Consider the following 21,643-nt stretch of genomic DNA (forward strand, 5'->3'; position numbering starts at 1 on the left):
CTCACTCTAAGTGCCTATCCAGCCTGGAGATGTCCTTAACCCCAGCACCAGGTAGGCAAAAAAAAAACTTTCAGGCCTCATACTGTCAGTTGCGAAGAAATGTATGTATCCCCCAGTCATACAACCAAAGCCATCTTTGAGAAACTACATAAAGTTCAAATGTGTTAAAGGTAAATTGTCTTTGACGAAGGATGAAGTCCTTTGATAATTAGAGAGAGTTTATGCTGTGTATAGACAATACAGTGTGGAGGTGGAGGAACACAGCAGGCCAGGCAGCATCAGAGGAGCAGGAAAGTTGATGTTTCAGGTCGGGACCCTTCTTCAGAAATGGGGAGGGGGAAGGGTGATGGGAAATAAATAAATAGAGGAGGGGTGGGGCTGGGGAACGTCGGTGGGATGCTGAATGCATGTAGGGAATGTTGGGGATTAGTCAGTAAGGTGGGAGATGCAGATAGGTGGGAGAGAAGACAGACAGGTTGTGTCAGGTCAAGGAGGCGGGGATGAGAGGGAAGATTGGACATGGGATGAGGCCGGGGGAGCGGGGAGATTTTAAAACTGGAGAATTCCACATTTAGGCCATCGGGCTGTAGGCTCCCAAGGCAGAATATGAGGTGCTGCTCCTCCGGTTTGTGGGTGGCATCACTGTGGCACTGGAGGAGGTCCAGGATGGACATGTCACCCAGGGAGTGGGAGGGGAGTTAAAATGGTTGGCGACCAGAAGGTATTGTTGTTTGTCGCGTACAGAGCACAGATGCTCTATGAAACGGTTTCTGAGTCTATGCCTGGTCTCATCGATGTAGAGGAGGCCACATCGGGAGCAGCGGATACAGTACATCTCCTCACCCCTGGCGTCATCCCATGTCCAACCCTCCTTCTCATCCCCACCTCCTTGACCTGACACAACCTGTCCATCTTCACGCCCACCTATCCGCCTGACCCATCACACTGACCAATCCCCACCACTCCCTACCTGCACTCACCTATCACCATGCTACCTACCTTTCCCAGACCCAACCCTCCTCTCTATTTATTTCCCAGCTCCCTTCCCCCTCCCCATTTCTGAAAAAGGGTCCTGACCCAAAACATCAACTTTCCTGCTCCTCTGATGCTGCCTGGTCTACTGTGTTCCTCCAGCTCCATACTGTGTTATCTCTGACTCCAGCATCGGCAGTTCTTATTATCCCTGAGAAGCTGGTACTATTTTCCCTTGAAGGGAGAAAGTTAAAGAGCAGTTTGGTAAAGCATTCAAAATTATGAATGGTTTTAAAGAATAAATAGGGAGAAATTATTTCTCAGGGCAAATAGTTCAGTTCCAGGTTAGACACAGAGCGTCCCAAAGCATCATACAAAATGTTTTTGTAACGCAGTGAGTTCTTGCAATTGGGAAGGCATTGTCGAGAAATTTTATAGGAGGAGATTCAGTTGGGATTTGGATAAACATACGAAAGAAAATAAATGACAAGGCAATCAGTGTGAACTCAATTGGGTATTTCCAAAACAAGCTGGCTGAAGATCCAGTGAAATATCACCTTCTGTGCTGTAAAATTCCATGGTTTTAACTTTCCTCCAGTCTTGTTAACATTCAGTCTCTGTCTGCTTGCCTGGCAGGAGGGAGTGTACATTTATGGCCTTTACCTCGACGGAGCAGGTTGGGACCGGAGAAATATCCGACTGACTGAATCAACTGCCAAGGTCCTCTTTACAATGCTACCCGTCATTTATATGTTTGCCATCAATTCCACTGCACCCAAGGATCCAAAACTGTATATCTGTCCAGTTTATAAGAAACCGCAACGTACAGACTTGAAGTTTATTACTGCCCTCTGTCTGAAAACAGTCCAGCCACCTGACCACTGGATCCTGAGAGGGGTGGCTCTGCTCTGTGATATCAAGTGAAACAGCAGATGCTTAGAGAGAGTGTGTTTTAGCTCCTGCATTTATATACAATGCCTTATAAAATATAATAAGACGATATTAAAGTGAAATGTTAATGTATTGCATTTATGTATTTATAGCACACTTTATAAATGTTAATGCAAATACATTCTGTTCATTTCTTATTTAATAAATCAGTTCACTACCAGTATCTTATTCATTGTTATACAATTTTTTTAGTGCATTGATCTAAGCAGGTAAACAGAATAAAAATGAGGTGGTAACAAGAAAGAAAAATAGTCAAAATATTTTCCAAGCTTGTCGCTGTAGGCCATTGACCCAGCACTCTGGCTGGAGGAAGACAAGAGCTCGATGCATGCATGTAGGTAAGGATCAAATGCTATCAGCACCCTCAGAGTCAATTTCATTTCATCACCCTCCTCCACCTGTTTTGTTTCCAATAACTCCCCTTTTATTCTTTAAAACCATTCATGATATTTAAAGGGAACCTCCTGATAAATCTTTATTTTTATTTGTTCAATTTTTATATTAATTTTTCTGCCTATTGAAGGAACTCCAGTTTTTGCTGAATCCTGTATAATTTCTTCAAGAATGTGTATAGTTTGTGCTCTAAACAATGAATGTTTGTCCTTATTTACACAGTACCTTATTTACCAATTCTTATTTCCTGTTTACTTGGACCAATTTTCCACCAGCTTTGTCTCTTCTTTCAGTATTCATATTAATCTGATTATACCACAATTTCCTAGATTTCAATACTTTGCATCTTTACACACAGTTCAAATCTACCTGTCTTGGCAATCTTACTCATTGTAATCCTTCCTCCATAGAGTTTATCTTTCATCCTAAATTCCTGACTATTTGGGAACAGAACAGAAGAGACCCTCCTGTCCATTGAGTCTGTACTGCCAAAACTCTGCTAATTCTATATGCACGCCACTTTCCAGCATTTGGCCCATAGCCTTGAACGTTTTGACACTTCAAGTGCTCATTCAAGTACTTTTTAAAGGTTTTGAGGTTTCCTACCTCAACTACCCTCCCAGGCAGTGCATTCCAGATTCCCACCATCTTATAGAATAGAGTATCATAGAATAGAATCCCTACAGTGTGGAAACAGGCCCTTCAGCCCAACAAGTCCACACCAACCCTTTGAACATCCCACCCAGACCTATCTCCCTAATCTACACATCCCTGAATACTATGGGTAATTTAGCATGGCCAATCCACCTAACCTGCACATCTTTGGACTGTGGGAGGAAACCCACGCGGACACGGGGAGAATGTGCAAACTCCACTCAGACAGTCATCCGAGGCTAGAATCAAACCTGGGTTCCTGGCTCTGTGAGGCAGCAGTGCTAACCACTGAGCCACCGTGCCACCCTTCTAGATGAAAAGATTCAATCTAAACCTATCACCTTAAAATTGTGCCCCCCTTGTATTGGCCCTTCAACTAAGGGCAACTTTCTACCTTTTCTACTGCTTTCTACCCACCCTGTCCATGCTCCTCATAATCTGACACACCTCTTTCAGGTCCCCTCTCAAACTTCTCTGCTCCAAGGAAGACATGAGCTTTTCAAGCCTCTCTTCATAGCTAAAGTGCTAGGTAACATTCTGCTGAATCTTTTCTGCATCCTCTCCAGTACAATCACATCCTTCCTACAGTGATCAAAACTATACACAATATTCCAGCTGTGGCCTAACAAAAGTTCTACCACTTTCCTGTAGCCAGTCATTTCAACATGGTGTCCTACTAGCATGCCCACTTGTCTGTCCTCAGCATGCTGCAGTGCTCCAGTGAACCACAGCACAAACTGGAGGAACAACATCTCATCTTCAGATTAGACACTTTACAACCTGGACTTAATATTCAGTTCAACAGTTTCAATATGTGAACCAATTCCCATTTCTTCCCTTTCTTTTAGCTTTACTCGTTACATTCTCTGTCACCATGTCTCTTCTTTGAAAGTGGAGTCACAGATAGACAGGGCAGTGAAGAAGACTTTGGCACACTGGCATTCATCAGTCAGGGCACTGAGTACAGAAGTTTGAAAGTTATGTGGCAGTTGTACAGGACGTTGATGAGGCCGCACTTGGAGTATTGTGTTCAGTTTTGGTCACCTTGCTATAGGAAGGATGTTATTAAACTGGAAAGAGTGCAGAAGAAATTCATAAGGATGTTGCCAAGACTCAAAGAACTGAATTATAGGGAGAGGTTGGACAAGCTAGGACTTTTTCTTTAGAGTGTAGGATACTGAGGGAAGATCTTAAAGAAGTATATAAGATCATGAGAGGCACAGATTGGGTGAATGCACTCAGTCTTTTTCCCAGAGTTGGGGAATTGAGGACTGAAGGGCATCAGTTTAAGGTAAGAGGGGAAAGAATACGTGGGAACCTGAGGGGACAACTTTATACACAGAGGGTGGTACGCATATGGAATGAGCTGCCAGCAGAAGTGGTTGAGGCAGGTACATTAGCAACATTTAAAAGACATTTGGATGAATACGTGGATAGGAAAGGTTTAGAAGGATATGGGCCAAGTGCAGGGAAATTGGATTAGTGTGAATAGAGATTTTGGTTGGCATGGAGCCAAAGGGCCTGTCTCCATGCTGTAGGACTCTATGACTCTATGTCCTCTCTCCCCTCCCCCCATTCCAGAGGAACTGTCTTCTCTTTCCAGTCTGGCAGTCGGACACACCATTGTTCTGCCATTCTCACATTCTGATCACTTAATCTGAACAACCAATATCTTTTCTCTGCCAGCACTCTACACCCCACCACCGCCACACCCCCCAAAAAAAAAGTAGCATAAATGCTGCACGCTCCACACTTCAGCTCTGATGAAGAGTCAACTGGACTTGAAACATTAGCTTGCATTCTCACAATGGATGCTGTCTAATCTGCTGTGATCTCCAGCATTTGTTGTTTTTTATCACCACCCTCTGATTCTTATCACTAAACCAATTTTGGATCTAGTTTCCCAAGTAACCCTGGATCTGGGACCGTGTCAAAGGCCTTGCTGAAATCCACATCAACTGCACTACCATCATCCACATACCAGGTCACCTTCTCAAAAAGTTCAACCAGATTTATTAGACATGACCTGCCTCTGACAAAGCCATGCTGATTATCCCTGAATAAACATTGCCTCTCTAAGTGGAGATTCATCCCAGAATTTTCTCCAGTGGTTTCTCTGACACTGATGTGAGACTCATTGACTGTAAGATACATGAGCACCATTAGGCTATTCAGCACAGAGTCTGCTCTGCTATTTGATCATGGCTGATATGTTTCTGAACCCCATTCTGCTACCTTCTCTCCATAACCTTCCACCCCCTTACTAATCAAAAACCTATCTATCTCTGTCTTAAATACACTCTATGAACTGGCCTCCGCAGCCTTCTGCAGGAATGAGTTCAACACCTTAACCACCCTCCAGCTGAAGAAATTCCTCCTCATCTCAGTTTTAAAGAGTCATCCTTTCAGTCTGAGGCTTTGCCCTAGAGTCCTAGTCTCTCCTACTAGTAGAAACATCTTCTCCATGTCCACTCTAACCCAGACACCCAGTATTCTGTAAGTTTTAATTTAATCTATACTCCTCCTTCTAATTTCCATCAAATGCAGACACAGAGTCATCAACTGCTCTTCATATGAGTCCTTCATCCCTGGGATCATTCTTGTAAACCTCCTGGATGCCCACCAATGTCAACACATCCTTCCTTAGAAATGGGGCCAAAAACTGCTCACAATATTCCACATGCAGAGCCATATTCAGCCTCAAAGTACATCTCTGCTGTTGCATTCTAGCCCTCTTGAAATGAATGCTAACATTGCATTTGCCTTCCTAATTGTCAACTGAATTTGCAGGTTAACCTTAAGAGAATCCTGAACTAGGACGCCCAAGTTCCTTTGTGCTTCAGAATTCCGAAGTCTTTCCACATTCAGAAAATGGATCATCCCTCTTTTCTTACTAAAGTGCAAAACCTCACACTTTCCAAGATTGTATTCCACCTTCCACTTCTTTGCCCACTCTCCTAGCCTGTCTAAGTCCTTCTGCAGCCTCCCCACTTCCTCAACACTACCTGTTTCTCCCAAATCTTTGTGACATCTGCAAGCTTAGCAAAAATAAACCTCAGTTCTTTTGTCCGGATCGTTAACATATAACGTGAATTGTTGTGGTCCCAACACTGACCCCTGCGGAACTCCACTAGTCATTGGCAGTACCTTGTCGCTAACACCACGGGTTCTGAGGAAGGGTCACTGGACCCGAAACATTAACTCTGTTTTTTGCTTCACAGATGCTGCCAGACCTGCTGAGCTTTCACAGCAACTTTGTTTTTGACCATGGGTTCTTACCTTATTTAACAGCTCCTTGTCAAAGGCCTTCTGTAAATCCAAATAGATGAAAATCCAAAATCATGTCCACTGGCTCTCCTTTGTATAACTTACTTATTGTCTCCTCAAAGAATTCTAATCGATTTGTCAGGCATGATAACTCCTTGATGAAGCCATGCTGACTCAACCCTATTTTACCATGCACATCCAAGTACTCCTCAATCTCATCTTTAATAATGGGCTCTAAAATCTTACCTTCAACTGATATCAGGCTAATCAGCTTATAATTTCCTGTCTTCTGCCTCACTCCCTTCTTAAACATGGCTGTTACACTAGCAATTTTCCAGTCCTCTGGGACCTGCCCTGATTTGTTATTCCTGAAAGATCACCACCAATGCCTCCACATTCTCCCTCAGAAGTCTGGGGTGTGGTCCATCTGGTCTGGGTGATTTATCCACTTTCAGTCCTTTTTCCTTGGTGATAGCCACTACAGTCATCTCTTCCCCCTGACTCTCAAAGTTCTGGTCTGTAATTCCCTGGTTATCCATCCTTCTTGGAAAGTAGATCAAAATTGGCTATCCTCCAATCCTCTAGCATCTCCCCTGTGTTCAGAGAGAAATTAAAAATTTTGGATCAGAATACCTGTACTTTTCTCTCTCATCTTGCATTGCAGCCTGGACCACCGTTCATCCAGACCTGGGGATTTGACCATTTTGAAGCCCACCAAAATCTCTTCACTCCTGTATCGATCAGCTTAAGAACCTCACAGTCCCTCTTCCAAAATTCTGTATCGACATCTTCCTTCTCCTGAGTGAAGGCAGATGTGAAGCATTTGTTTAACATTCTACCAATGTCCTCCAGCTTCACACATAGATTTCCCCTTGGTCCTTACTCTTTCCCTGGTTAGACTCTTTCTCTGTAAAATATCTTGCAATTCTCCCTAATCTCGTCTACCAGTGTTTTTTCATAGGGCGCTCCACGAATTACTTTCTTCAGTTCTACCTTGCACGTTCTACACTCCACTAGGCCCATATTGATTTGCTACCTGTTCTACGGCCTTTTCCTTTTAATCCAGTACTGAATATTCCTAGACATCCCGGGTTCTCTGAGGTTGTTGTTCCTACAGATTTGACCCTAAAGGGAACTGTACTCTCCCCAGTTCCTTTTTGAATGCACCGACTGTTCTGCTCCAGATTTACCCTCAAGTAGCTGTTCCCATTCAAATTTAGCCAAATTCTGAACTTTTTTTATAATCAAATCTGCCTCGCCCCCAATCCAAAACTGCTCTTTCATAGGCCATCTTTTACCTTTTCCATAATAAACTTAAAACATATTGTGCTCTATTCACTACTATTAAAATACACCCACTGCCACCTCAAACTGCTGCCAGGCTTCATTTCTTTTCCTTCATCTTGTTTTATTTCTGTTCTCCCTTCCATACTGATTTAGATCCTTTCCTGAATCATTGCACTAGCCCACTGCTGATCTAGAATGTTCCCATTGCCCCACAGTCTGAATTTGCCTTTGTATTCCATATTTCCAGCAATAAAATATACTGCCTTTTCTGATAATTCTCAAGTGGCCAAGCATATAAAGCAGGAATAATTCTGAGCCTATTATCTTCCAAAATCTTTTTCCAAGGCCTCAGTTCTATTCTGATGTCAGCTATTTCAATGTGAACCACAAGTAACTTTGACCTGAAACTAAAGGCAAAGGTATGAAGACAAAGTTGGCTGCGTGGATGGAAAACAGGTTAAGAATTTTTTTTAGCAGTTAAGCAATGGCAGTCATTTCAGATTTAATTCTATAAGTGTGTTCCATTGATAAATAAACTGTACTGGAGGGTGTATCATTTGTGACCAATAAGATTAGGATGGCATCAAGTTGAAAGAAAAGCTTAATGCTGCAAATAGTAGTGGTATTAGACAACTCAGAAAATGTAAAAACAAGAGCAATGAAAGGAGAAAATTTAGTACAAGAGCAAACTCATAAGAAATATGAAACAAGCATCAAGTCCTTAAGAAGGGTCACTGGACCCAAAACGTTAACTCTGCTTTATCTCCATAGATGCTGCCAGACCTGCTGAGTTTTTCCTGCAATTTCTAATTTTGTTTCTGCACAGTAGGTGCTCCTGCAGTTCCTTAGAGGATGATGCTGGAGAATTAATACTTGGTGCAATGAAATGGCACAGGCCTTTTTAAATCTGTATTTTGTAGGTTTTTAAAGGTAAGAATTGTAGACAATCATGGGTTTTAAAAAAAGAGAACTTAAAACCATTATCATTAGAGGAAAAATTGGGAAAATTTATGTGGAATATTAACTTCAGTGCACCTGAATTCATAACATATGGGCATTGGTTGCTGGGCCAGGATTTCTTTCCCATCCCTAATTGCCCTGGAAAAGGTAGTGTCCAGAAATGTGCAGGCTAGGTGGATTAGCCATGGTAAATGCAGGGTTACAGGGATAGAGTGCGGTGGCTGAGTCTGGGTGGGACACTCTTCAGTAGGTCAATGCAGGCTCAATGGGCCAAATTGCCTCTTTCCACACTAATTCTCGTCATGAATATGTCATGCATTCAGATATTGTGCAATTTGGATATTTTGCTTTTTCTCCTGCAACAGACTTCATCTTTTATGCCCTCTTACTTTGACTGGATTCCTCATCTCCTGTGGGAGAAAAGATGCTGGTACCTGCCCCAGTCCATCACAATCACTTTTGCTCCAGCACAAGTGGCTTCTCACTCTTGGGGCTGCTCCTTAAATTAGTTCACATGGTCTCACAGGACATTAAAAAATATGAAGCCATATCAATAATCAAGAAATCGACGTGGTCTGGTGTAAAAATCACCATGTTCAGTGATGTTCTTTCGGGAAGGAAATTTGCTATCCTTACCTGTGTGGTTCCAGACCCACAGTAATGTAGTTGGCTCTCTAACTATCTTTGAATTGACCTTACTAAAGGCAGTCAGGAGTGGACAACAATGGTTGTTCTTGCCAGAAACACCCAAATCCCAAAGAAACAAAAAGCCACATCCAATAATAAAAGTGTAATGAATTCACACAGGAAGTTTGATATATAAAAGTTTATAATCCACACTTTAAAATTCGTTAAAAATACATTGATTGTGAGCACCATGTTTGAAAAGCTGATATAAAATGTTAGATCATTCTTCACATTGATTTTTCACTAATAAAGTACTTGGTTTTTAATATTTTCTGGAAGGAATAATTAAAGTTAAATGTTTGGAATTATCTACCCAGAGAGCAATGCTGAGCATATCAAAATTCAAGGCCAATAGATTTTTGAGCACTGTTATGACACAGGGATAGCAAACCAAACCAAATTATTCACTACCACTGGTTTTGCAACGCAGTGATCTTAAAAGATTCAATGATCCTCAAAATTGCCCAATTGTTCCTAACCAGACTTTACAAATAACAAATCTTGGACACATTTATAACTTAAACAAAAATTAACAATGTATTAATAATGTAACTTTACTAGAACACAGATAAACAGGGATAAATTAAACAGACAAACAAAAAAATCTTGATTTGCCAGTTAAATAATTGTTTTAACAATGAATACTAGACCTTCACGAAATCCTTTGATGAGACGTATTACAAGCATGTAATACTGTACGCTTTGCTTGAATTCTAAAGTTACTGGTCAATGCAAACAGCTTCTGCAGATCGCTGGAGATTTCTACTTATTTCTTACAACTGGGATTCTTAGAGCTTTCAACAAATTGATAACTGGAGAATAACTAGACAGAACAAAAACAAAAAAAAGCTTCCCAGTGCGATAGCTTCTGAAGCAAAACTGCCTCCATCCTGCCCAGTCACAGCTAATTCACTCTTTGTTTTCTCTTTCTTTTTCAATCTCGTCTGCGGTTGGCTGGCCAACACCAATTCTCCCTTGACCAATTCAACATTCAACTCACTGCCAGTCCATAAGCATAACATCTTGGTGTGAGTTTGTCTATAGTGTTCTTAGAGCAGTACCTAACCTGCACTATTTTTCTAGACCAATTTCCAATAGAAAACATCAGTCTTTTGTTCCTTCCCTTTTTTTAAACAAAGTAAGCTGAAGTTCAAAGTTCAATTCTCAACTGTAACTCAGTTCCAAACCAAACTTGAGAAAAAATTTTTAAAATGGTGATGGTCTCAACGGCATAAACGGAATCAAGAAATAGGAGATGGGAAGGAATCTGGAGTTGCAAAGCTGCTAAGTCAAGATTTTATTAAAATGGTGGAAGGGGTTGGACAGTTCATATGGCCTACTGCTCTTAGTTTCTAGCGGGGCAGTTATCATTATGGACCTTGACTCTCATGCTACCCTCATACAGGGCAGTTATGGATTGGTTCAAAGCAGAGCCTAACCATTTCCTCTGGATAGCTTTCAAGAGTAGAAACTCGAGCTTATTCCCAATTTTAGCCCAAGGATACAAAGACCAACTATCATTGACCAAATCAGGCATTCTGACCCTTTCTCCTTATCAATCTGTTGCATATTTGCCAATGTTAGGTCAGTTTGCTGGATGGCTGGTTTGCAATGCAGAGTGATGTCAACAGTCTGGGCTCAATTCTTGGACCAAAGGTTACCACACAGGACTCTGCTTCTCAACCTCTCCCTTTGCTTAGGCATGGTAACTCTCAGGTTAACCACCAGTTGTCTCTCTCTAATGAGAAAGCAGCCCTATTGTCCAATAAGACAAGGGCAACTTTACCTTTATTGACCAATGTAATTCCTAACTAATTTACTGACAACCTAGTCACTATTATCTTCCACTTAAAACCAATTACCTCACATTTTCTGATTCAATTTGGCAATTTGATATGTTACCAAATCCTTACCTCTAACCTAATGTCTAGTATCATGATTAATATCTTCTTCCAATGGGAAGGGTCACCCAGAGGCCCAATTGAGATAAATTTACAACAGTACTATTTTTCCTCCAATTTGACATAATAGGCTATTCAAGTCCAGTCCTTATAATTTAAAAAGTATGTACCACCTAAATATTGCAGAAAGAGGCACCTATTATTGAAAAGGTTTATATGATAATTAATGAAATCCCTTGATTGTTATAGGTGCTTGAAACCAGATATAGTCATCATGGTTATAACTTGTTGGCTGCTCAGTTGATGTAAAGTTCACTGTATCACATGCCAGGTTAATAACCAGCTTCCTGGTGCGGTTTGGAATTCTGTAGTTAAGTTTGGGTCGGAACCACTGAACTCCACAATCCCTGTGTCCTTGGACAAGTAGCACAGTGTTCATCAAAGGAATGGATTTCAATTCGTTGAAGATGTCCTTGACAAAGAGAGTGTGGAAAAGTTTTCGGATACAGGAGACTGTTTTCAAGCTCTCCTCAGTGCTGCCAAAGACAATCCGCTCCATGTTGATCTCATACATTTCCTTTGGATTAACAATACTGCCACCCAACAGAATATGCACACAAGGAACCAGTGTCAGCATGAACATTGCCTCCAAATTCTGGAAAATCTCATTGAGCTCAGACAGTACCCTCTGAAATTTCTTGCAATTATTCTGTTCATTTCTCCTTGAATGTGGCAATGTGGAACTGTCTGCCTAGGAGAGTAAAAACAATACATGATAATTCAATATACAAGCCTGGATGATGGGGAATCTTTATCCTCACTTTCCAAACTCAGCAGAATGACATTTCTGTAATGGTTAATAGCTGGGAATGTCATGACACTGCTGTTTGTTACATTAGTTTTCAGGTACAGTAAGTAATTAAGAAAGCAAATAAAATGTGATGATTTATTGTGAGTGGAATTGAATACAAAAGTAATGAGGTTATGCTTCAGTTAAACAGGGTATTGGTGAGACCACATCTGGAATACTGCGTACATGTTTGGTCACTGTACTTAGGGAAGGATGCTAACACACCGGAAGCAGATCAAAGAAGGTTTACTAGGCTAATACCTGAAATAAGCCTTTGAGGCCAGGCTATGCCAATACCCTCTGGAGTTTGGAAGAGTCAGAGGTGACTTAATTGAAACATACTAGATCCTGAGGGGACTTGACTGGGTGGGTATTGAAAGGATGTTTCCTCTTGTGGCAAATGGGACCTGATTTATACTGGATATCTGGTCGGCATGGATGAGTTGGACCGAAGGGTCTGTTTCCATGCTGTACATCTCTATGAATCTAGAACTAAGAATCACACTTTAAAATAAGGAGTCATCCATTTAAAACAGATGAGGAAACCATGTCAAAGGACTGAGTGTCTTTGGAATTCCCTTCCTAAAAAGGCAGCGGATGCAGAATCTTAATATTTTTAAGGCAGAGATACATAGAACAGTACTGCACAGGAACGGGACCTTTGACCCACAATATTGTGCCAAATATGATGCCAAATTAAACCAATCCCTTCTGTCTGCCCTTGGTCCAATCCCACCATTCCTTGTACATTCATGTGCTTTTGTAAAAGTCCCTCAAATGGCCCTATTGTATCTGCCTCCACTGCCACTCCTGCAGGTTCCACACTCCTACCACACTGAGTAAAAAACCTGACCCTCATATTTCTTTTGCATATTTCCCCTCTCACCTTAAATGCATGCCCCTATTAATAGGGATTTCAACTCTGGAAACAAGATTTTGACTGTCAACCCTATCAATGCATCTCGTAATTTTATAGACTTCTATCAAGTCTCCCCTCAGCCTCTGCCGCTCCAGAGAAAACAACCTGAGTTTTTTCTAACCTCTCCTTAAAGCTCATACCCTGTAATCCAGGCAGCATCCTTGTTGTCCCAGCATCCTGGTAAACCTCTTCTGCAGCCTGCCTGTAATGTGGTGACCAGAATTGGATGCAATACTCTAAGTGTACTGTAAGAAGAGGTGACATTTTAGGTCAGACTTCTTTACACTGATAAAACCTTTGGTTCTCTCAGGACCATGACTTGAAAGGAATTCGGGGATTTACATATACATATTAATCAATTAGAATCTTCTAACTGATTAAAGATTGTTTGTTTAGTACAATCTCAATGGTGTGAACTTTTGATCTTTTACTTATGAATTCTGTGTCTGATACTACCTCTCTCACTAACACCTGAAGGAGGACCAAGGCTCCGAAAGCTTGTGTTTTCAAATAGACCTGTTGAACTGTAATCGAGTCTTTCTTAAATAATGCCACAATATTAACTACCGCCCAGTCTTCTTGCACCACATCCCTGACTATCAATGGTACAAATATCTGATAAAAGGATTCTGCTATTTCTTCCCTAGCTACTTAGGGCATAGCTGGAGTATTGAATGCAGTTCTAGTTGCCATAGTATAGGAAGCATGTGAATACACTAGAGAGAGTGCAGAAGATTAATACATATATTATAAATTTATACACTGGGGTTGTTTTCCTTCAAACAGAAAAGACTAAGGTGTCCAAGCCTTTTCCCCTTAGTAGAGAGAGTAATAACTGGGGATGGGGGGGGGGGGGGGGGGGGGGGCTAAGGGGGGGGGAGCATTAAGGCAAGGGGCAGGAGGTTTAGAAGGGATTTGAGGAAAGTCTTTTTCATCCAGAGGGTGGTGGGAATCTGGAACTCAGTGGTACACGCAGGAACCATCAAGAATATTTGAGATGCCAAACTACGGGTCAAATGCTGGGAAAATGGGAATAGATGCGTGTTTGATGACAGGTACGTACACGATGGACCGAATGGCCTCCTTCTGTGCTGTCAATCTCAATTCAACGATGGAAGGAGGCAGAGCGGGAGGACTAATGCAGCCCATTGCCCTTCCTAACCCCAATCAGTTTGAGGATAATACTGGCGGAGCGGTTTTACTCACCAGGCCAGAGTCAGTCCTACTGAAGAAAGCCAGTTGTTGATAAGGGAGTGGTAACTGCTGCCTCTGGTACAGGACATGTTTCAGGAGCTCACACACCAGTCGGCAGCAGCTATCCGCACTCACCAATCCAGGGAACAGGACTGGTAACTCATCACCTTCCCGATCTGAGCTGCTTTCCCTACTACCCTCGTCCGCCATCGTCAGCTGCCCGGCCGCAGCCGCCATCTTAGCCATACTGCGCTTGCGCACCTGTCCCCCACCGTTCCCTGACCGTTATTTTCGATTTGAATCTCCCGCTCCTGTCGCCATCTTTGATACTGGCGCACCGGTGTTTAAAAATGCTGAGCGTGCTGCGGTTGTGCGGTGCCATCTTTGATATTGGCAACGGCTGTTTGCTTTAGGGAGAGAGGAAAGCGCATGTGTGGAGAGCGTGGGGACAGCATGGGGCTTGGAATTTATTTCTGCGGGAGCATCAGGGGTGGGAGGCAGGATGTGGACATTTACTGTCGGATTATCAACTACTTGAAGAAATGTGGACGAGTTTTTACTGAGCATATCGGCAACCCGGATTTGGTGGAGAAAGGTGATTGAAAATGTTTGATGGCAGAGACAGCGCGGGAAGGACGGAGGGAGAAATTATTGAGTGAATGACCCACTCCTGGGGAGAGCTTCAGAGAAAATGTCCGTTTTAGGGTCCGCTTGAGAGGATTTGCTTTATTATTGTCACGTGTACCTAGGTACAGTAAAACGTTTTATTTTGCGTGTAGTACAGGCAGATCATACCATACAAAGTGCATTAGTGTAAGAGAACAGAGTACAATGTTACAGCTGCAGAGAAAGTGCACAGAGAACGAGATTGACGTTAAATTTAAAGTTTGAGAGGCCCATTCAGAAGCTTAATGTCAGAAGTCACACGACGCCAAATTATAGTCCAACAGGTTTATTTGAAATCACAAGCTTTCAAAGCACCTCTCCTTCGTCAGGTGAAGTGAAGATGAAGGAACACTGCTTTGATAGCTCGTGATTTCAAGTAAACCTGTTGAATTAAACCTGGTGTCTTCTGGCTTTGTCCACCCCAGTCTAACACCGGCACCTCCACATCAGAAGTCGAATAACAGCTGAAAAGAAGCTGTTCTTGAATCTATTTATATACGTGTGCAAACTGTTATTTTCTGCCAGATGGAAGAGAGTATAACTGGAGTGGGAAGGGTCTGTGATTGTGTTGGTTGCTCTCCTGAGGCAGCAGAAAGTGTAGATGGAGTCAGTGAGTTGAAGGCTGGTTTTTGTGATGAACTGGGAAGGGGGATTGAGGGAGAGAGAGGAGGAGAAGGGGAAAAGAGAAAAAGGAAGAGAAAGAGAAGAGAGGAAAGATGGAGAGAGGGGGTGTCGTTCCTTTCACCAGCACCTCCCCCCCCCCCCCCCCCCAATCACTATCAGTTTTTTGAGTTGGAACAGGCACAGTGCATGCGTGTGTTCTTTCTGCAAAGAACATGGTCCTGTGTATTAATAGATGGGGCTTCTATTACATGGAAATGCACTGCACTGACCGGCAATCCTAGTTTTGTTGTAGTTTTAATTTTCTGCCCATTCAGGATTATTTAGCAAATGTAACTTAATTTCAGTCTCGGCCCACAGACGTAGGCTGGTTGCTACAGTGGTACCTTGTTGTGAACAGCTGGAGGAAAATGCTTTGTACTTACCGTCACACTGGCACTGAAATTCATATACCACATTGATGGCTTGTGTGATTGGAAGAACCTCTTTTTGGCTTGACAACAACATCCTATTAGTGATGAACACCAGTTGTGTTTCTACTGCATAGTAGCAGCTTCAAACAGCTAGCTGAATCTGCACTCAAAACTTTGACATTCTTTACACATCCTGGGTAATCTGAGGTAGACTGGGAACTTTGCAGGACCACGAATGAGTTTGTATAATCTATAATGAGAAAATTATTGGACAGGCTAGCCATCATCTTACAGGATGGCTATCATGCATTGTATTTCAGCATGAAGCTTACATGGTGAGCAAATGGCTTGTGCACTATTAATGAGGTTGCTGATATGGCCACCACTTGCCAGAAACATTTTGACCTCTGATAATGCAACACCTGCTTAGTATTGCACTCGAGAGTTATCTTCGTCCAATGATCTCTCGAGTGGAACCGTGCAATACAGGCAAGCGTGGTGTCAATTGAGCTGCATTGTCAGGATTTGGGGCAGGAGTATGCTTTGGGTCTTGAGAGATACACGCTGTAGTTGTGTGGGTGATGGCAAGGAGCAACAGCACCAATGAGTGAGAAAGTGGGCGTGAGGCAGCTTGGGGTGATTTTTCCTTTAGTGAAAAGGAAATGAAGGACCATTTGTTTATAATTGGATGTGCTAGTCTTTCTGTGAAATTAGTCAGCTTGCTCGGGTATTTTAATTGATTTGAAACTTAATGTTCATTCTTTATTGGGTAATTTGCAGGTGAAGATGGAGTAAAGTCTGGAGATAAATACATCCACGATCGAGATTTGATGTGGCTACAGGAGGCTGATGGTGAGTTTAGTTTGTAAATGATTGCTTGGCTAGGGACTTAGCAGTCCCAGGACAGCCACAACACTGACAAGCAAATTCCCACTGCATCAGTTTACTCTCAATCATCAGTAAAGTGATAGAAGTGTCAGCAACAGTGCTATCAAGCAGCATCTGCTCAGTAATAACCTGCTCACTGATGCCCAGTTTGGGCTGTGCCAAGACCTCTCAGCTCATTACAGTCTTGGTTCAAACATGTACAAAAAAGTTGCATTCCACCGGTGAGGTGAGAGTGACTGTCCTTGACATCAAGGGCAGACTTGATTTTTACTGATTGGCATCAAGGAGTCCTAGTAAAACTGGAGTGAATAGGAACACAACTCCTCAGATACTGAAGCAGTTCACCTCTATGCGGTAATATCCTGGACAATAACCCGGTTTGGGATGGTAACTGGCAAGATGTAGTGCAGGAATTCTCTAAGGCTCCTTAGTCAGCACCTTCCAGAACCCACAAATAAAAGCAAAATACTATGGCTTGAAACAAACACATAAATGCTGGTGAACCTAGCAAGTCTGGCAGCATCAGTGGATAGAGAAACAAAGTTATGTCTGTTTCTGAAGATGAGTCATCATGGACTCAAAACATTAAGTCAGTCAGCGCTTGTACCTTCCAAATCCACAACCACTTCCATCTAGTAGAACAAGGGAAGCAGATGCACGGGAACAGCACCACCTATAAGTTCTACTCTAAGTCGCTCACCATCCTAATTTGGAAATATATCACCATTCCGTCCATGTCACTGGGTCAAAATCTTGGAATTCCCTTCTAACAGCAGTTGATTCATGAAGGCAGTTCACTACCACCTTCTCAAGGGCAATTAAGCATGGGCAGTAAATGCTGGCCAAGCTAGCGACTTCCATGTCCCATGAATGTGTTTAAAGAAAAAGACTACAGGAGAGATCTCTGATAACAAGGTGTAGAGCTGGATGAACACAGCAGGCCAAGCAGCGTCAGAGGAGCAGGAAGGCTGACATTTCGGGCCTAGACCCTTCTTCAGAAATGATCTCTTCCTGCTTTGGAGCGACATCTAAGCTGTGCAGTTGGTGGAATTGGTGAAGTCACTTCTAGAGTACTGTGTGCAGTTTTGGTCTCCTTCTGTCAGGAAAGGTCTAGCTGCTGTAGAGACAGTGTATGGAAGGTTCATTAGATCGGTGAAGAGATGACAGTTGAATTATGAGGAGAGAATGACTCTATAAGGCCTTTATTTCAGGTGTCGAGAAGAACAACTGGTGATTTAATTGAAACATGTAGGATGGCACAGTGACAGTGGTTGGCACTGCTGCCTCTCAGCACCAGGGACCAAAGTTTGATTCCAGCCTTGGGCAAATGTGTGGAGTTTGCACATTTTCTTTGTATCTGCATGGATTTCCTCCCACAGTCCAAAGATGTGCAGGTTAGGTGGATTGGCCATGCTGGATTGGCCCTAGTGATCAGGGATGTGCAGGCTAGGTGGGCTAGCCATAGGAAATATGGAGTTACAGGGATAGGTGGAGACGAGGTGAGCCTGGGTAGGATGCTGTTTGGAGAACTTCCACTCTGTAGGGATTCTGTGATTCTGTATGACGTACTGGAGGAGCTAGGCAGGGTGAAGAATGAGAAAACTGATCCTCCGGCTGGAGAATCTAGAGCTACGGCAGTCAGGGTTCAAGTGGGCTACCAGCCCTGAGGTATCAATGGCACAATCCTGCCCTTGGAGATTAGATGCCAGCACCTGACCCCAGCCATTCCCAGTATGGTCTGGACAATGTTCAAACCTCGAAGTGGGATCACAGAATGGACAAGTTTGGGAAGTATTGATCACTGGGCCATAATTCCAGAATAAGAGATCAGTCATTTCAGACTGAGCTAATGAGAAATCTCTCCACTTTAAAAGGCTGTTAATCTGCAGATTGCTCTGTCCCAGAGTTGTTGATGCACAGCTATTAGGTTTGTTCAGTAGAGAGGCTGATCGATTTTGAGAATGAGGGAAGGTGGAAGTGGTAGAAGATCAGCCATGATCTTACTGAATTGCAGAACAGGCTCAAGGAACCAAATGGTCTGCTCTTGATTCCGTGTTCCTTTAAGATAAAGACTAGCATTCCATTAGCTATTTCATTGCTCTTTGTACCCAATCCCTCATCTTAATGACATACAGTTGGACTCCAAAATCCCCGTGGCTGTTCCACAGTCCATCACCATTTCCAACATTATTGATCCTTCTTTCTTGCATCAAAAATAGATGACCTTTAATTTCCCCATTTTAGACTCCAACATCCATATACTTTGCCTATCAAAGTCTAGTGTGTAACTTGCTGCTTCCATTCACAGGGTATTGTATTTTCTAATCTGGAGTCTTTTGCTGTGCTTCTCTGCTGTGTCTTCCTTTATCCGAATATGCCTTGCTGCAGATCCCATTCAGTGGCCCCTGTGAGGGATGGTGGGTAATTTCTGTGCAGTGCTTTTTAATTTACACAGATGGTTAGGTTCTTCTAGATAATGAAATGTTTTTCTCCTTGACAGTAATAGTGGCAGAGGTTACTCAACCTTCCTTGGGTGTTGGTTATGAAATTGGAAGGGCTGTAGCTATGAACAAGAAGATTCTGTGTCTGTTCAGATCATCATCAAAATATAGTAAGTATTTGCAATGTAAACAATGGGAAATCTTCTAACGTGTATTGAAGGACTTGGTATATGTTATTCAATATGGAAACTAGATGGACCGGTAGTGAAGATAAACTGGCCTGCTGAACCAGAATCAATCCGGTTTGCTTTACAATCTAATGATGGACACAGCTCCCTGACAAATTACATTATTTAGAACAAATAATTACATAGATGTAGCTCCAATACTCAAAATGCACAAGAGTTATAAACTCAAGATGACCTGTTTTTTAACTTGTTCACAAGATGTAGGCAAGACGACCATTTATTGCCCATCCTAACTGTCACCAAGAAGGTAATGGTGAGCCACCTTAAACCACTGCTGACAACCTTGTTACAATCCTATTAGAGACCATTAACATTGAAAGAGGAAATCTGGATGCTCTCAATCAACCAGCAGTGTTGCACCATGTCATTGCACATCTTTTTAACAAGTCTTGCTGTACACAGGCAAATTATAAACATATTCAGAATTTATTTTATTTCTCCTTTGCATTCCAGTCATATCATTGTAAAATTCTATCGGATTGTATTCTTCTATTAGTCGTATGGTAGCACACCCCCGCCCTGTTTCTTTGTAGACCTCATGATTACGGATCCCTCACTCCTTATTCAGATTGCTGGTAGATATCCAACTGCCTTCCCAAATCTTTTCAAGCCAACTCTGCTTCCTGTTTTCAGCCGCAAAGTGCTGTAAAAACAACTGAAAAATTGTTCCTTTAGCAGTAAACTGCATTCCAGGTACCTGTCCTCTCTCAAAACCCAGAATTGCGAGCTTCTGTCAGCAAACGCATAGAGTCATGGTCATACAGCATGGAAACAGGCCCTTTGGCCCAACTCTTCCATGCTGACCAGTTTTCCTAAACCGAACTAGTTCCATTTGGCCCATATCCCTCTAAAGCTTTCCTATCCATGTACCTGTCCAAATGTCTTTAAATGTTGTAATTGTACTCAACTCTACCACTTCCTGTGGCAGCTCATTCCATACACACACCATCCTCTGTATGAAAAAGTTGCTCTTCAGGTCCCATTTAAATCTTTCGCCTCTCATCTTAAACGAATGCCCTCTAGTTTGGACTCCCCTACCCGGGGGAGAAATACCGTGGCTGTTCACCTTCTGTTTGCCCCTCATGATTTTATAAACCTCTAAACCTCAGCCTCCTATGCTGGAGGGGAAAAAGAAGTCCCAGCCTCTCCTTATGACTCATAACCCCCACTCTTGGAAACATCATTGTAAATCTTTTCTGAATCTTTTTTTCTTTTTCCAGTTTAATAACATCTTTCCTATTGCAGGGTGATCAGAATTGTATGCAGTACTGCAAATATGCCCTCACCAATGTCTTGTAGATCGGTTACATGACATCCTAATTCCTGCACTCCGTGCTCTGAACATTGAAGCCAAGCATGCTAAACACCTTCTTCACCACCCTGTCTACCTATGACGCTACTATCAAGGAACTATGTACCTGCACCCCTAGATCTCTCTGTTTTGCAACGCTTCTCAGGGCCCTACCATTAACTGTGTAAGTCCTGCCTTTGTGTCTTATCAAATTGCAACACCTCACATTTATCTGAATTAAATTCCATTCCTTGGCCCACAGGCCCAGCTAATCAAGATCCGACCCCACCAACAAAGACATCTTTCCCTCCCCACCCTTATCTGCTTTCCGGAGGGACAACTCTCTCCGTGACTCCCTTGTCCGCTCCACACTCCCCTCCAGCTCCACCACACCCGGCACTTTTCCCTGCAACCGCAGGAAGTGCTACACCTGCCCCCATACCTCCTCCCTCACCCCCATCCCAGGCCCCAAGAAGACTTTCCACATCGAGCAGATGTTCACCTGCACATCTGCCAATGTGGTATACTGCATCCGCTGTACCCGGTGTGGCTTCCTGTACATCGGGGAAACCAAGCGGAGACTCGGGGACCGCTTTGCAGAACACCTACGCTCGGTTCGCAACAAACAACTGCACCTCCCAGTCGCGAACCATTTCAACTCCCCCTCCCATTCCTCAGACGACATGTCCATCCTGGGCCTCCTGCAGTGCCACAACGATGCCACCCGAAGGTTGCAGGAACAGCAACTCATATTCCGCTTGGGAACCCTGCAGCCCAATGGTATCAATGTGGATTTCACAAGTTTCAAAATCTCCCCTCCCCCCACCGCATCCCAAAACCAGTCCAGCTCGTCCCTGCCTCCCTAACCTGTTCTTCCTCCCACCTATCCCCTCCTCCCACCTCAAGCCGCACCTCCATCTCCTACCGACCAACCTCATCCCGCCCCCTTGACCTGTCCGTCCTCCCTGGACTGACCTATCCCCTCCCTAACTCCCCACCTACACTCACCTTTCCTGGCTCCATCCCCGCCTCTTTGACCT

At 43.0% G+C, this 21,643-nt stretch overlaps 3 protein-coding genes across 3 annotated transcripts in view; 2 read left to right on the top strand and 1 right to left on the bottom strand.

Annotated features, from left to right (window-relative positions):
• The window catches only part of LOC109930964 (dynein axonemal heavy chain 8-like), a 2,199,840-nt gene extending 2,197,878 nt beyond the window's left edge, over nt 1–1,962 (top strand). Inside the window, 1 exon segment of the mRNA XM_048596622.1 lies at nt 1,609–1,962. Coding sequence (XP_048452579.1) covers nt 1,609–1,896 — 288 coding nt within the window. The 3' untranslated portion in view covers nt 1,897–1,962.
• A 7,339-nt stretch (nt 1,963–9,301) lies between these two features.
• On the bottom strand, nt 9,302–14,273 carry LOC109913083 (MAD2L1 binding protein). The gene is made up of 2 exons (XM_020512552.2): nt 14,048–14,273; nt 9,302–11,823 (listed from the first exon to the last, which is right to left on the bottom strand). The coding sequence occupies exons 1-2, from the start codon at nt 14,270–14,272 to the stop codon at nt 11,296–11,298; spliced, it is 753 nt and encodes a 250-aa protein (XP_020368141.2). The 5' UTR covers nt 14,273; the 3' UTR covers nt 9,302–11,295.
• A 150-nt stretch (nt 14,274–14,423) lies between these two features.
• Nucleotides 14,424–21,643, top strand: part of dnph1 (2'-deoxynucleoside 5'-phosphate N-hydrolase 1) — a 10,116-nt gene continuing 2,896 nt past the window's right edge. The window contains exons 1-3 of the mRNA XM_020512574.2: nt 14,424–14,630; nt 16,516–16,587; nt 19,124–19,234. Coding sequence (XP_020368163.2) covers nt 14,465–14,630; nt 16,516–16,587; nt 19,124–19,234 — 349 coding nt within the window. The 5' untranslated portion in view covers nt 14,424–14,464. The remainder of the gene's footprint in view (nt 14,631–16,515; nt 16,588–19,123; nt 19,235–21,643) is intronic.

This window comes from Rhincodon typus, chromosome 5, assembly GCF_021869965.1.
Source record: "Rhincodon typus isolate 14 chromosome 5, sRhiTyp1.1, whole genome shotgun sequence".
NCBI classification, from domain to species: Eukaryota; Metazoa; Chordata; class Chondrichthyes; order Orectolobiformes; family Rhincodontidae; genus Rhincodon; species Rhincodon typus.